Raw genomic sequence first — 12,467 nt, 5'->3', positions numbered from 1 at the left:
GAGTGGCAGGCACACTAAGATCTACTCTACCCGTCCGTCTCATAGAAGACGTAACAGTCTTCACATCCCAGTCCCGGTCGATCAGATGTAGCAGCTACATTATAGAAGAAACAGCAGTTGATCTGTTTCGAGGGGAGGGGGGGGGGGGGGGGGGGGGCTGTTGCTACATAATAGGAGAGCATGGAAATTGTCCATCCGTGGCTGCTGCTGAATCGCAGCCAATCCATGTAGAACTCTGTAGTTATTCGGTGCTTAGAGAGTTTGTGGAGGGTTGCGTGTGTAAGTTCAGTAGCAGTAGCCCAGAGCAGAAGGCGTGAGGTGGGCTTGCTGGGAAAGGTGCAGTGCAGAGTGAATAGACTAGATCATCTGTGGTTTCACAGCATGGAGTTGTGTGTCATCTTGGGATGGATGGGTTTGATCTGTGCGTGTGTGTGTCAGCGTGGGATGAATGGAGGGTGTGCTCTGATTGTAAACCCCAGCAGGTTGTGTTGGTTGAGTGGGTCTGGAAGCAATAGGGACTCAATCTTCTTCTACTAGACCACCGCGAACACACACACACACACACACACAAAAACGGGGGTCTTAATCTTCCTCTAATAGGCCTTTGACAGCAAGATGGGGGAGCGAGAGAGAGTACTACCCTTCTGCCATACCCGCACACAGACTCTCAAGCGTGTAGCTACACTACAAACTGGGGCTGTCATTAAACAACAGCTAAAGCGGAACATCATTGTGAGTCGTTGTTGCGACTAGGTGGACTGTGTGAGGGGTGTTTGGAATAGGACTGAGGGAGGGGTAGATGTGGGGGGTAGGGTGTTGACGGGGAGGCGGTAAGAGGTGCGGGGTGCGGGGCACGGCAGCGGTCTTTGACAAGCCCTATTTGTCATCTGCCAGGAGGCCCGAATAGCTCTGAATGCAATACAGATGACTGCTGGGAAGAGAAGGGACTACAGTCCAGGCAACTAATCCTGCACAACCATGCCACCCCCCCACCTCACACCATGGTTATTATAGTAAATGAAAACTGAAACAAAAACAAAAATTGGAAAAACAATTTAGTAAACTGAAATAAAACATTTAAGAAAAACATTTGAAAAACTATACTGAAACCGTCTTTGGCTGCAAAATGAAATAAAATAAAAACCATCAGTGTTCGTTTTTGTTATTTTCCTTCTGAGGTTTTCAAGCTTTTTTCCCCGAATGGGGTTTCTGAATCTGGCAGGTAAATGCTGCGAGTTGATGGCGTAAAAGCTATTTGAAACATCGCCATCACTAGCTAGTGGTAGCGTGAACCATAGGTGTGAACAATAGCGGCAACAAAAGGTCAAGCTGAAACTAAAAAAAAGATATAAACAAAATAAAAATGGTTTTATTAAACTCAAACTAAATAATTATCGAAAGACTAATAGACTAAAAATAGAAAATCACAAAAATATCATAACCTTGCCTCACACATACACACCGATACATAGGCAGCCTTACCTCATTCATACAGAGGGGCGTGTGTGTGGGCAGGTCCCGTGCGAGCGTGTGTGTTTGGGGTAGGTTCCAGCATGATGTGTGGTGATTCATGGGTAAATGTTTGTCTGAAATGAATTATCCAGCTGATCCAGAGCTGTGTGTGCGCTGCCTGACAAGTGAAACACACTCCCCTTCCCCGGAATCTAAGATAAGAGAGAAAGGGTGGAGGAAGATAAATAATTTTGTTGTGTCATTGCTCCAAGCTGCTATTTGCTTCCTGGTCATGCTTTGTTATTAAATGCTTATTAACATGACAGCAAGCACTTAAAGATATCAGATACAAATAATTGAAATTAAGTAGAAAGGGCACATTGTTGGGTCTCTCTCTCTCTCTCTCGCCTTTGCACTCTCTCGCTCTCAATTTCCTTCCTCACTCATTAAGAAGACAAAGTGTTGTCACTGTGAGAGATGGGTGGTACAGGAGAGAGAGAGGGAGGGAGGGCAGGGAGTAAGAAAGAGAGAGATTTTCTTTGTCACTGACATCTCTCATTTTCTCCTGCTGGGTCTCAGCGTTTGTCTGAATGAACAAAAGATGATTTATGTGAGATTTGAGCTGGGAGACTTCTGTTTTAGACCTTCCACAACACAGCTCTGGTTCAGTTGGAGATTCACTTGTATATTTCAACTCTAGAATTGACCCCAAGTTTTTATTTAAATTAGAACCCACTGTATTCATCCCGGTCCTCTCCGATCTTCAGAGTCATCAGTCTTATTCATTCTTCCACAGTCATCAGACACAACCTGAACCGTCACAGTACACTGCCTGATCCTGAAAGCTAAATCATAACTCCTGGCTTTGATAAATCCTCGGGTTTGTTAAATTGGTGTAAAGCAGCAGTTTCAGATCCTAGCGGATGCAAATGCCATCCTTTACTCGGCACAGCGTGTATGTCAGCCAATCCCAGCCATCATAAAGCCATATGATGGATACACACCCAAATAAATAACAAAGACTCCTATTATTTTTTTCTCCTCTCTTTTATGGATCTGAAAAAATTATATAACGAATGAGACTTAAGGAGAGAAATCGGGAGGGAGGGAAAGAGACAGAGGACAGGAATTATTAGGCGCATATATATTTATATATATTTCCTTTGTTATTCTCTTATCTTTACATGTGAAGCTTGTTAAGAGAGCACACCCTGCCTGCCACAGAGTTCTAGGTGCGTGTGGGCGCCCTGCGCATGTGTGTCTGTGTCCTATTTGTGTTGTTTCTGCTAACTTGACCCTGAACCCAGGCTTGACCCTAAACCCAGGCTTGACCCCAGGCTTGACCCTAAACCCAGGCTTGACCCTAGGCTTGACCCTAAACCCAGGCTTGACCCTAGGCTTGACCCTAAACCCAGGCTTGACCCTAAATCCAGGCTTGACCCCAGGCTTGACCCTAAACCCAGGCTTGACCCTGAACCCCGGCTTGACCCTGAACCCAGGCTTGACCCTGAACCCAGGCTTGACCCTAAACCCAGGCTTGACCCTGAACCCAGGCTTGACCCTGAACCCAGGCTTGACCCTAAACCCAGGCTTGACCCTAAACCCAGGCTTGACCCTGAACCCAGGCTTGACCCTAAACCCAGGCTTGTCAGCCAATCCCCCAGTGGTGCATTGACACGTTGTAGTTTGTACCTATGAGTTAGCTTGGGCATATGCACAAATGCCATGACCTGTGTTGGTTTCTTGACCTGTCAATCTGATGTCAATCACTTCCTCTGTCTTCCCCAGGTCCCGCCTCTCTGTCGATGCATAGCCAATTGTCTCAGCGGGTTTTCAGGACACGCTATAAGATAGTGACGCGCCTGGGCGGAGCCACCTCGCACACACCCCACTATAGCCACGCCCTCTCCTGGAGAGCCAAGAGGATCCATACGGCCAGGTAATGCGTACACACACACACACACACACACACACACACACACACACACGCTCACAAATACTGCATACAGTGTTCCACTATTTGAAAGCTCTGTAACACATGGTACGTAACACACACAGGCCCACACACACACTATGGTTCTTATGTTTAGTGTGTCTCCCTTCTTAATATCACTCAGCAGCACCATAACCCAGGAAGGAGGACCTGTCTTTAAAGTAGCAGACAGGTGTGCCGTTGTGTGCTAGCCTGTGCGTGGAGCGGAGAGGGACCCCGAGAATGTATGGAGCTTATTTTTGCACAGTAGATGACCCAGGGAATGAACCGTTTACACCGGTCCTCTGCTCTGTACGCTCTGAGCATGAATTTACACCTCTTACAATGGGATCTCAGAGAACAACCCATCAGAAGGGAGGGGGCTCTTCTCCGAACGTCATTACCACCTCCCGTCTCTCTTTTCCTCTCTGTCTTTATTGCTCTCTTTCTGCCTTTCACCCTTTCATTTTGAGAATGAGGGAATTCACTGAAATGAAGCTAAACGCATTTACTTAATAAGCACTCAATGAACATGTGATTTACAGGGCTCCAACTTAACCCCTCGCTCTTTATCCCTCCTCGTGTCTTTACCGCGCTCATCCTCACATCCATTCTATCCATCCTGTCCTCCTTTCTCCCTGGACGTGAGAAAGATGCTCGGTGCTAAAACAGAGATTCTAGAAAGTAAACGATATAAATGAGATGAGGGGAAGGTACGAAGTGGATGATATGAAGTGGTTATGAGGTCATAACTGGGGGACGGAGGGAGAGGTAATGAATCCCTATGATGATCTCATTATTGGCCCGACGTGCAATAAGTTCATGTGTTATGCATGACCTCATCACCGTGGGACGGACAGTTAGACAGTTAGTTAATGTTTTATTGTGATTGTTATTAACATAGACGTATGGTTTTATTGCGCCGTTAGTTAAAAGGTAATATGTTTATGCAGTTGGTTAATGTATTATTCCACTAATATGATAGGCCTGTGAAATGGCTTAGTGTCTTAATGATACCCTGTTTTCCTAAGCCTCGTAATGGGCTGTGGCGGGAGGAGATCACAAGCTGTTGCATATCGCGCAGGCACGCGCACAGACACACACACACACACACTGTTGTGTTCACAGCGCGATGGGTTCAGTTGGAGGTGCAGTGTGCTCTGCAGGTGTGCGTTTTGTCTCTGTGGCTGTGGCCGCCAGCTGTGGGCGAGTGTTTGCAGGTGTCTGTAGCCGTGTGAGACGTCCACCGATGCAGACACACTGGCTCCCATGACAAGGGGACACACATGGCTACAGTTCAGCTTGGGGAGATGCAGTAGTTTCTCTCTCTCTCTCTCAAATTCAAATTCAAGCTGCTTTATTGGCATGAAAAACATTGTGTCAATATTGCCAAAGCAACAATGTATACAATATCTCTCTCTCTCCCCGTCAGGAAGATTATGTTACTGTATGCCAGTTTGGATGTGTGTGTTCTTCATGTGTTACACAGTTATCTTAATTGCCCCTATGTGAGTTTTTTGGTGTTGTGTGTTTGGTTGTATGTCTGTTTGTGGTGTCTCATTTTGTGTAGTTCAGGTTGAGCTTGGTGAAACAGTGGGACTGGCTGCATGAGGCTGAGAATGAAGCTCGGGCCTCTGGTGACTTATTACTATTCATTTAGCCGCTGCAGTAAATATTGATTCATCAAGGGATTTTCAATTTGAGCCTCGCGACATCCTGTGAAATATCACCAGGTCTGGAGATTGGGGGGGCGGAGGGGGGCTGGACAGGTCCCCTGGGAGAGAGGACGTTCTCCTAAGACCCCCCCCCCCCCCCACTTACTCCCCTCACTACCTCAATCTGTCTGACTCTCTCTAGCACCCCTGAACCTTTTATTAGTTCTATCCTAAGCCATCTAAGCAGTCCTAGCTCATCTATAGCAGTCTCGTCTCATCTTACCCCCTGCACCGAGTTCTGTCCTACCTCTGCAGCCTTCTCATATCATCCCCACTCGGTGTCCCCAAAGCTTTAGAGAGGCCCAAGATGTTGCCTCACTGTAGCCTCACTGTAAATATGGTTCATTCTGATTTCCATAGTGGGGCTGATGCCCTTGGCACAGAGTGTCTAGCGCCAGCCACACATGATCAGTGGGCACCTCTACCTATCTGAGCACTCCTGTCACCCTTAACTCCCCTCTCTCTACTCTGTTAGTCTCCCACCCAGACCCAAGGGAAGTGAGCTGACCTGTCCCGTACCCAGCATGCCGTGCGGTTCTCAGTGTGGTGTCAGCTGTAATGGGCATTGTGGGTGATTGAGTGCTAGGGTAGGCGGGGTATTCCAGCCCCCGCCACCAGGAAATAGATATAATCTCAACATTAAGGCCATTAATAGTAGCCAGAGTTGAATTAAGAACGCCGTAAAACATGCAGCGCATCGCAGGATAAATGACTGTCCCCTCCCTCGCTCCAGCCGTCCCTCGCTCTAGCCCTCCCTCGCTCCAGCCGTCCCTCGCTCCAGCCCTCCCTCACTCCAGCCGTCCCTCGCTCCAGCCCTCCCTCGCTCCAGCCGTCCCTCGCTCCAGCCGTCCCTCGCTCCAGCCGTCCCTCGCTCCAGCCGTCCCTCGCTCTAGCCCTCCCTCGCTCTAGCCCTCCCTCGCTCCAGCCCTCCCTCACTCCAGCCCTCCCTCGCTCCAGCCATCCCTCGCTCCAGCCCTCCCTCGCTCCAGCCGTCCCTCGCTCCAGCCCTCCCTCGCTCCAGCCGTCCCTCGCTCCAGCCGTCCCTCGCTCCAGCCGTCCCTCGCTCCAGCCGTCCCTCGCTCCAGCTCTCCCTCGCTCCAGCCCCCCCTCGCTCCAGCCGTCCCTTGCTCCGCCCGTCTTCTCCATCCCTTCTTTTCTCGCCTACTCTGTTGCTTATTTGCCTCCCTCATGTTCTATGTTTTCCCTATTTCTCCCTATCCATATCGTTGTGTTGCTGCTCGCCTTTTTCTTTTCATTGTCTGTCCATCCACCTCTTATTGTGTCTCTTCTCATCCTCACCTCATTTTCATACCTTTTCAGTATCACCTTATCTCTGCTTCTCAGCTCTTTTCCACCTGCCTCACTCTCTTGCACGCGCTATCATCTTGTCAGTTCTCTTTGGGAGTTCATGGTGCTCGATTGTTTGTTTTTGAGCTACTATTGTGACACACACACACACACACACACACATATGGTCTCTCATCTCGTCTAGTGCTCCTCGATTAATCAGGATGTGGGAGGCGGCAATAAAGGCTGCTCCGCTCTCCTCTCCTTTCTCCCATCACTTACACACTCATTCACTCCTCCACTCAGCCCTCCTTCACGCCAGTTCATATGGCAGTTTTACTCTTCTACTCGTCACTTATCATATCTATCCCCCTATCGCTTTCTCATGTATCCCTTCTTACTCGCGGTCCATTCTAACGGTCATGTTTTTACTTCTCTTTTGCTCTTTTCTAGTCCCCCCTCTTTCTCACACCCGTACACTCTCATCTACAGATTCCTGATTGTCTTAATTTGATGTTGTTTTGCCCCAGAGGTGTCCCTTACTCTCTTACGATTAGTGTCGATTGAATTGTCTTAATGCGTAACGAGTGTGTTTAGGACCACTGTTACTGCATTGCTGTAAGCAGAGTGCAGTCCTCCTCTCCTCGCTCTAGGAAGGAGCTAGACTGTTTGCGCTGCTCAGTCTGTTCCAAGGGTAACTGTTTCCCCAGTATGAGCTTACTAATGCTTTCGCTGCAAGCAAACAGGCCAGAGCAGCATTATTCAGAGCACTCGCGCGACCCCCAAATTCTTCCCTGTCACCAAAACAAAAGTCTGATCGTTCATCAACGGCAGTAGTAGTGCTGAATCGCTCTCTCCTTCATCTGTGTGTCGCGCATGGTGAGAGCTGTACACACAAACACACACACGCACAATTTCACAGGCATGCAAACACTCAGAATATACTCACAAGAGAGTTCCTCTCTGCTATTTTCTCCACCTCTTCCACCTCCTCCTCTGCTCCTCTACACTCACCACCTACAGCTCTGTGGGATCATGGTCCATGGGGTCAACTTACCCCTGCTGTAAATTTAAAGTGCATTCGGAACCCTTGACTTTTCCTACATTTTGTTACTAAAATGGATTAAATAAAATATTTTCCTCGTCAATTTGCACACAATACCCCATAATGAAAAAGCGAAAACAGGGTTTTAGACATTTTTGCAAATGTATTAAAAATAAACACAGAAATAAATTATTTACATAAGTATTCAGACCCTTTGCTATGAGACTCTACATTTATATCAGGTGCATCCTGTTTCCATTGATCATCCTTTAAATGTTTCTACAACTTTATTGGAGTCCACCTGTGGTAAATTCTATTGATTGGACATGATTTGGAAAGGCACAGAGGCACCTGTTTATTTAAGGTCCCACTGTTGACAGTGCATGTCAGAGCAAAAAGCAAGCCATGAGGTCGAAGGAATTGTCCGTAGAGCTCCGAGACAGGACTGTGTCGAGGCACAGATCTGGGGAAGGGTACCAAAACATTTCTGCAGCATTGAAGGTCCCCAAGAATGCAGTGGCCTCATCATTCTTAAATGGAAGAAGTTTTGAACCACCAAGACTCTTCCGAAGAAGGGCCTTTGTCGGGGTGGTGACCAAGAACCCGATGGTCACTCTGACAGAGCTCCAGAGTTCCTCTGTGTAGATGGGATAACCTTCCAGAAGGACCTAAAGGACTCTCAGACCATGAGAAACAAGATTCTCTGGTCTGATGAAACCAAGATTGAACTCTTTGGCCTGAATGCCAAGTGTCACGGCTGGAGGAAATCCTGCACCATCCCTATGTTAAAGCGTGGTGGTGACAGCATCATGCTGTGGGTTTGTTTTTCAGCGGCAGGGACTGGGAGACTAGTCAGGATAGAGGGAAAGATGATCTGAGGTCCTTGATGAAAAACTGCTCCAGAATGCTCAGAATTTCAGACTGTGGGGGAATGGTCACCTTCACAACTACACACCTACACACACACACCTACACCTACACACACACCTACGCGCACGCACGCACGCACACACACAGCTCAAAATCTCTCTTCTCCCCCATAGTTTGTCCCATTAATTAATCGCCATGGTGATTGAGATGATGTGTGTGCAGCCAGGATGTGTCCCCCAGGGCTGCTGGGGAGCAGAGTGGTATATTGGCGTGTTGGTGAAAAGGCTCCCCCTGAAACGAACGTGCTGTCTGGCAGGGGAGGATTTGTGTGGCGGACAGGCCTGGAGTACCTTTGATAACAGATCTCTTGCTTTGGGGTCAAGGGCGGCACAGGAATAGGTCAAGGAGAGAGAAGAGGGGATAAGGAAAGAGAAGAGAGATGGCTCTCTCTTCTCCTCCGGTTGTGTCACTTGGGGCTTTTTTCAATTCTCTCTATCTCTCCCTCCCTCCCTTTCCCCTCTTTCCATCCTCCCTCCTCCTCTCTCTCTCTCTCTCTCATTAATAGGGAGATTACATTGCGATAGTAGTGGAAATAGTGGTGGTGTACAGGAAGTAATATGTATAATGTTCAGTAATGATGTTGTGCTGGAGGGGGAAACTCATTCAGACAGCTGCCTACCTCACATTACTACCCTCATTCACACACACACACACACACACACACACGCATACAGACACTCATGATGCACTCTTTTATAGGCATACACTTTCTTTCATACTGTATGTATGCTCACACACACTCAACCACACACCTTGCCATTTTTCCCCAATACTCCCTCACCAGGTGTCTAGTCCCCCCCCCCCCCCCCCCCCTCCTTCTCCCCTCCCAAGTCCTGCACCATGTGTCAGGGTTAACTGCTGTCTATGTTAAGTGTTCATGCCATATCCACATTAACCTCCATGATGGCTCCTCTGGCTGTTGGGCCCTGCTAAAGCCTCCCTGGGAGGCAGTCACTGCTCCTACATTAGCCTCCATTATGGCTCCCTGGGCTCCAGTTGCCCTGTGTAGGGCACACACTGATCTTATATTTGTGAAACTGAGTGTCTCTGCTGGTGAGTTATGGCCTGGTGCGGGAGAGGGTGAGAGGTAGCTAACTAGCGATCTCGCTGGCTGTGTGTCCTTGTGTGTGATTCTCTGTGTGTGGTTCTCTGTGTGTGTTTCTGTGTCTGTTATTGTGTAACTGTAGTTGTAGTGTGTGAGTGTTTACCTTAGCGTAGTTGTTTATGTGTGTGTTTGGGGTCCCCGCTCTGTTCTCTGTAATGGGAGGCATGAACTCTGACTCCAAACACATTGCCAGCCCATCTGAACTACAGCAGCATATTACCTCCAGCGCACTGCACACCAGTCCCAATCCCACCCAAATAAAAGTGACAGGCCAGTACAATGTATTGCCATAACCCCTGCCCCCCCCCCCCCCCCCCCCCCTCCCCCCCACACACACACACAGTTACACACACACAGTTACACACATAGCACAGAGGGTGACTTCCTTCGCTTCTGCATGTCATTTTGTGAATATTTATTTGTGTGTATTCTGTAGGCTTGTGTGTGTGTGTGTGTGCGACTGCATTTGTGTGTGTCTGTTCGGCACCACGCGTTGCTTCAGGACCCGAGGGCAGCCCTCCCTGCTCTGGCCTCCTGCCCTGTCTATTATCTCATTGATTTCCTCCTCTTTTCAATTCTCTCCATTTCCACACTGCCGCCCTTTCCATTAGGGCGGCAATTTAACAGAGTGCTGTGACACGGGAGAGAAAGAGGGAGGTGAGGAGGGAGGGTAGGACTGGGAAGCGTAAAGAGGGAGATGAGAAGGGGAGATAAAGTAGAAGAGGAGTGCAAAAGACAGGCAGAAAGAGAAGGGGTGTGGATATGGTGGGGAAGTGAGCATATTACAAGAGCAGTATCATTCAGCTCATTACTACTTTGTGGTTATTCCAAATTGATATTATTGCCCAAGTACTGCGTTCTCCAGGAGTTATCATACCATGATGTTTCCTCCCATAGAAAATACTATCCCAAAACCTGGACTTGTCAAACTGTTCAAGCAAGATGTTCTGTGTATCCATATATGCTTTTCCTAATGCTTTGCCAATTTCTCCCTCCTCACTCTATTCTGCTTTTTCTCTCCTGTCTCTCTCTCTCTCTGTCTCTCTCTCTCTCTCTCTCTCTCTCTCTGTCTCTCTCTCTGTCTCTCTGTCTCTCTGTCTCTGTCTCTCTGTCTCTCTCTGTCTCTCTCTGTCTCTCTCTGTCTCTCTCTGTCTCTCTCTGTCTCTCTCTCTGTCTCTCTGTCTCTCTGTCTGTCTCTCTCTGTCTCTCTCTGTCTCTCTCTGTCTCTCTCTGTCTCTCTCTCTCTCTCTGTCTCTCTCTCTGTCTCTGTCTCTCTCTCCTCCAGGAGTGTGCTCCAGAGTCGTCTGCGTCCCCCCGGACAGGACAGGCACCCCCCGGCCCAACACTGGACAGGCAGAGGGCTGGGCATGCGCTGGATTGGCGGAAACCTTTACAGCGTCTCAGCCAATAAGCTGTCCCGCACTGTGACAACCAGTGCGCCAATCAACAGGACAGGTACCACACACACACACCTTATAAATACAGTTTGAAGTCGGAAGTTTACATACACTAAAACTCATTTTTCAACTACCACAAATTTCTTGTTAACAAACTATAGTTTTGGTAAGTTGGTTAGGAAATCTACTTTGTGCATGACTCAAGTAATTTTTCCAACAATTATTTACAGACAGATTATTTCACATAATTCACTGTATCACAATTCCAGTGGGTCAGAAGTTTACATACACTAATTTAACTGTGCCTTTAAATAGCTTGGAAAATTCCAGAAAATGATGTCATGGCTTTAGAAGCTTCTGATAGGCTAATTGACATAATTTGAGTAAATTGTGGATGTATTTCAAGGACTACCTTCAAACTCAGTGCCTCTTTGCTTGACATCAGGGGAAAATCAAAAGAAATCTGCCAAGACCTCAGAAAAAAAATTGTGGACCTCCACAAGTCTGGTTCATCCTTGGGAGCAATTTCCAAATGCCTGAAGGTACCACATTCATCTGTACAATCAATAGTACGCAAGTATAAACACCATGGGACCATGCAGCCATCATACCACTCAGGAAGGAGATGCGTTCTGTCTCTTAAAGATTAACGGTCTTTGTTACAAAAAGTGCAAATCAATCCCAGAACAACAGCAATGGACCTTGTGATGATGCTGGAGGAAACGGGTACAAAAGTATCTATATTCACAGTAAAACGAGTCCTATATCGACATTACCTGAAAGGCAGCTCGGTAAGGAGGAAGCCAATACTCCAAAACCGCCATAAAAAAACCAGTCTACGGTTTGCAACTGCACATAGGGACAAAGATTGTCCTCTGGTGTCCTCTGGTCTGATGAAACAAAAATAGAACTGCAAGGCCATAATGACCATCATTATGTTTGGAGAAAAAAGAGGGAGGCTTGCCAGCCAAAGGACACCATCCCAACCGTGAAGCATGGGGGTGGCAGCATCATGTGGGGGTGCTTTTCTGCAGGAGGGACTGGTGTACTTCACAAAATAGATGGCATCATGACGCAAGAAAATTATTTGGATACATTTAAGCAACATGTCATGACATCAGTCAGGAAGTTAATGCTTGGTCGCAAATGGGTCTTCCAAATGGACAATTACCCCAAGCATACAGTGCCTTGCGAAAGTATTCGGCCCCCTTGAACTTTGCGACCTTTTGCCACATTTCAGGCTTCAAACATAAATATATAAAACTGTATTTTTTTGTGAAGAATCAACAACAAGTGGGACACAATCATGAAGTGGAACGACATTTATTGGATATTTCAAACTTTTTTAACAAATCAAAAACTGAAAAATTGGGCGTGCAAAATTATTCAGCCCCTTTACTTTCAGTGCAGCAAACTCTCTCCAGAAGTTCAGTGAGGATCTCTGAATGATCCAATGTTGACCTAAATGACTAATGATGATAAATACAATCCACCTGTGTGTAATCAAGTCTCCGTATAAATGCACCTGCACTGTGATAGTCTCAGAGGTCCGTTAAAAGCGCAG

The 12,467-nt window shown here is 47.4% G+C and overlaps 1 protein-coding gene across 2 annotated transcripts in view; it reads left to right on the top strand.

The window, feature by feature from the left end:
• zc3h3 (zinc finger CCCH-type containing 3) overlaps positions 1-12,467 on the top strand; it is an 80,263-nt gene that overhangs the window by 43,162 nt on the left and 24,634 nt on the right. For both annotated transcript variants that reach the window (XM_021599624.3, XM_090231945.1), the window contains exons 4-5: positions 3,241-3,391; positions 10,792-10,961. In XM_021599624.3, coding sequence (XP_021455299.3) covers positions 3,241-3,391; positions 10,792-10,961 — 321 coding nt within the window. The remainder of the gene's footprint in view (positions 1-3,240; positions 3,392-10,791; positions 10,962-12,467) is intronic.

The sequence above is a fragment of the Oncorhynchus mykiss genome, chromosome 4, assembly GCF_057628025.1.
Source record: "Oncorhynchus mykiss isolate SJ-2025 chromosome 4, ASM5762802v1, whole genome shotgun sequence".
Lineage (NCBI taxonomy): Eukaryota > Metazoa > Chordata > Actinopteri > Salmoniformes > Salmonidae > Oncorhynchus > Oncorhynchus mykiss.
This window is presented reverse-complemented; position numbering and strand designations above follow the sequence as displayed.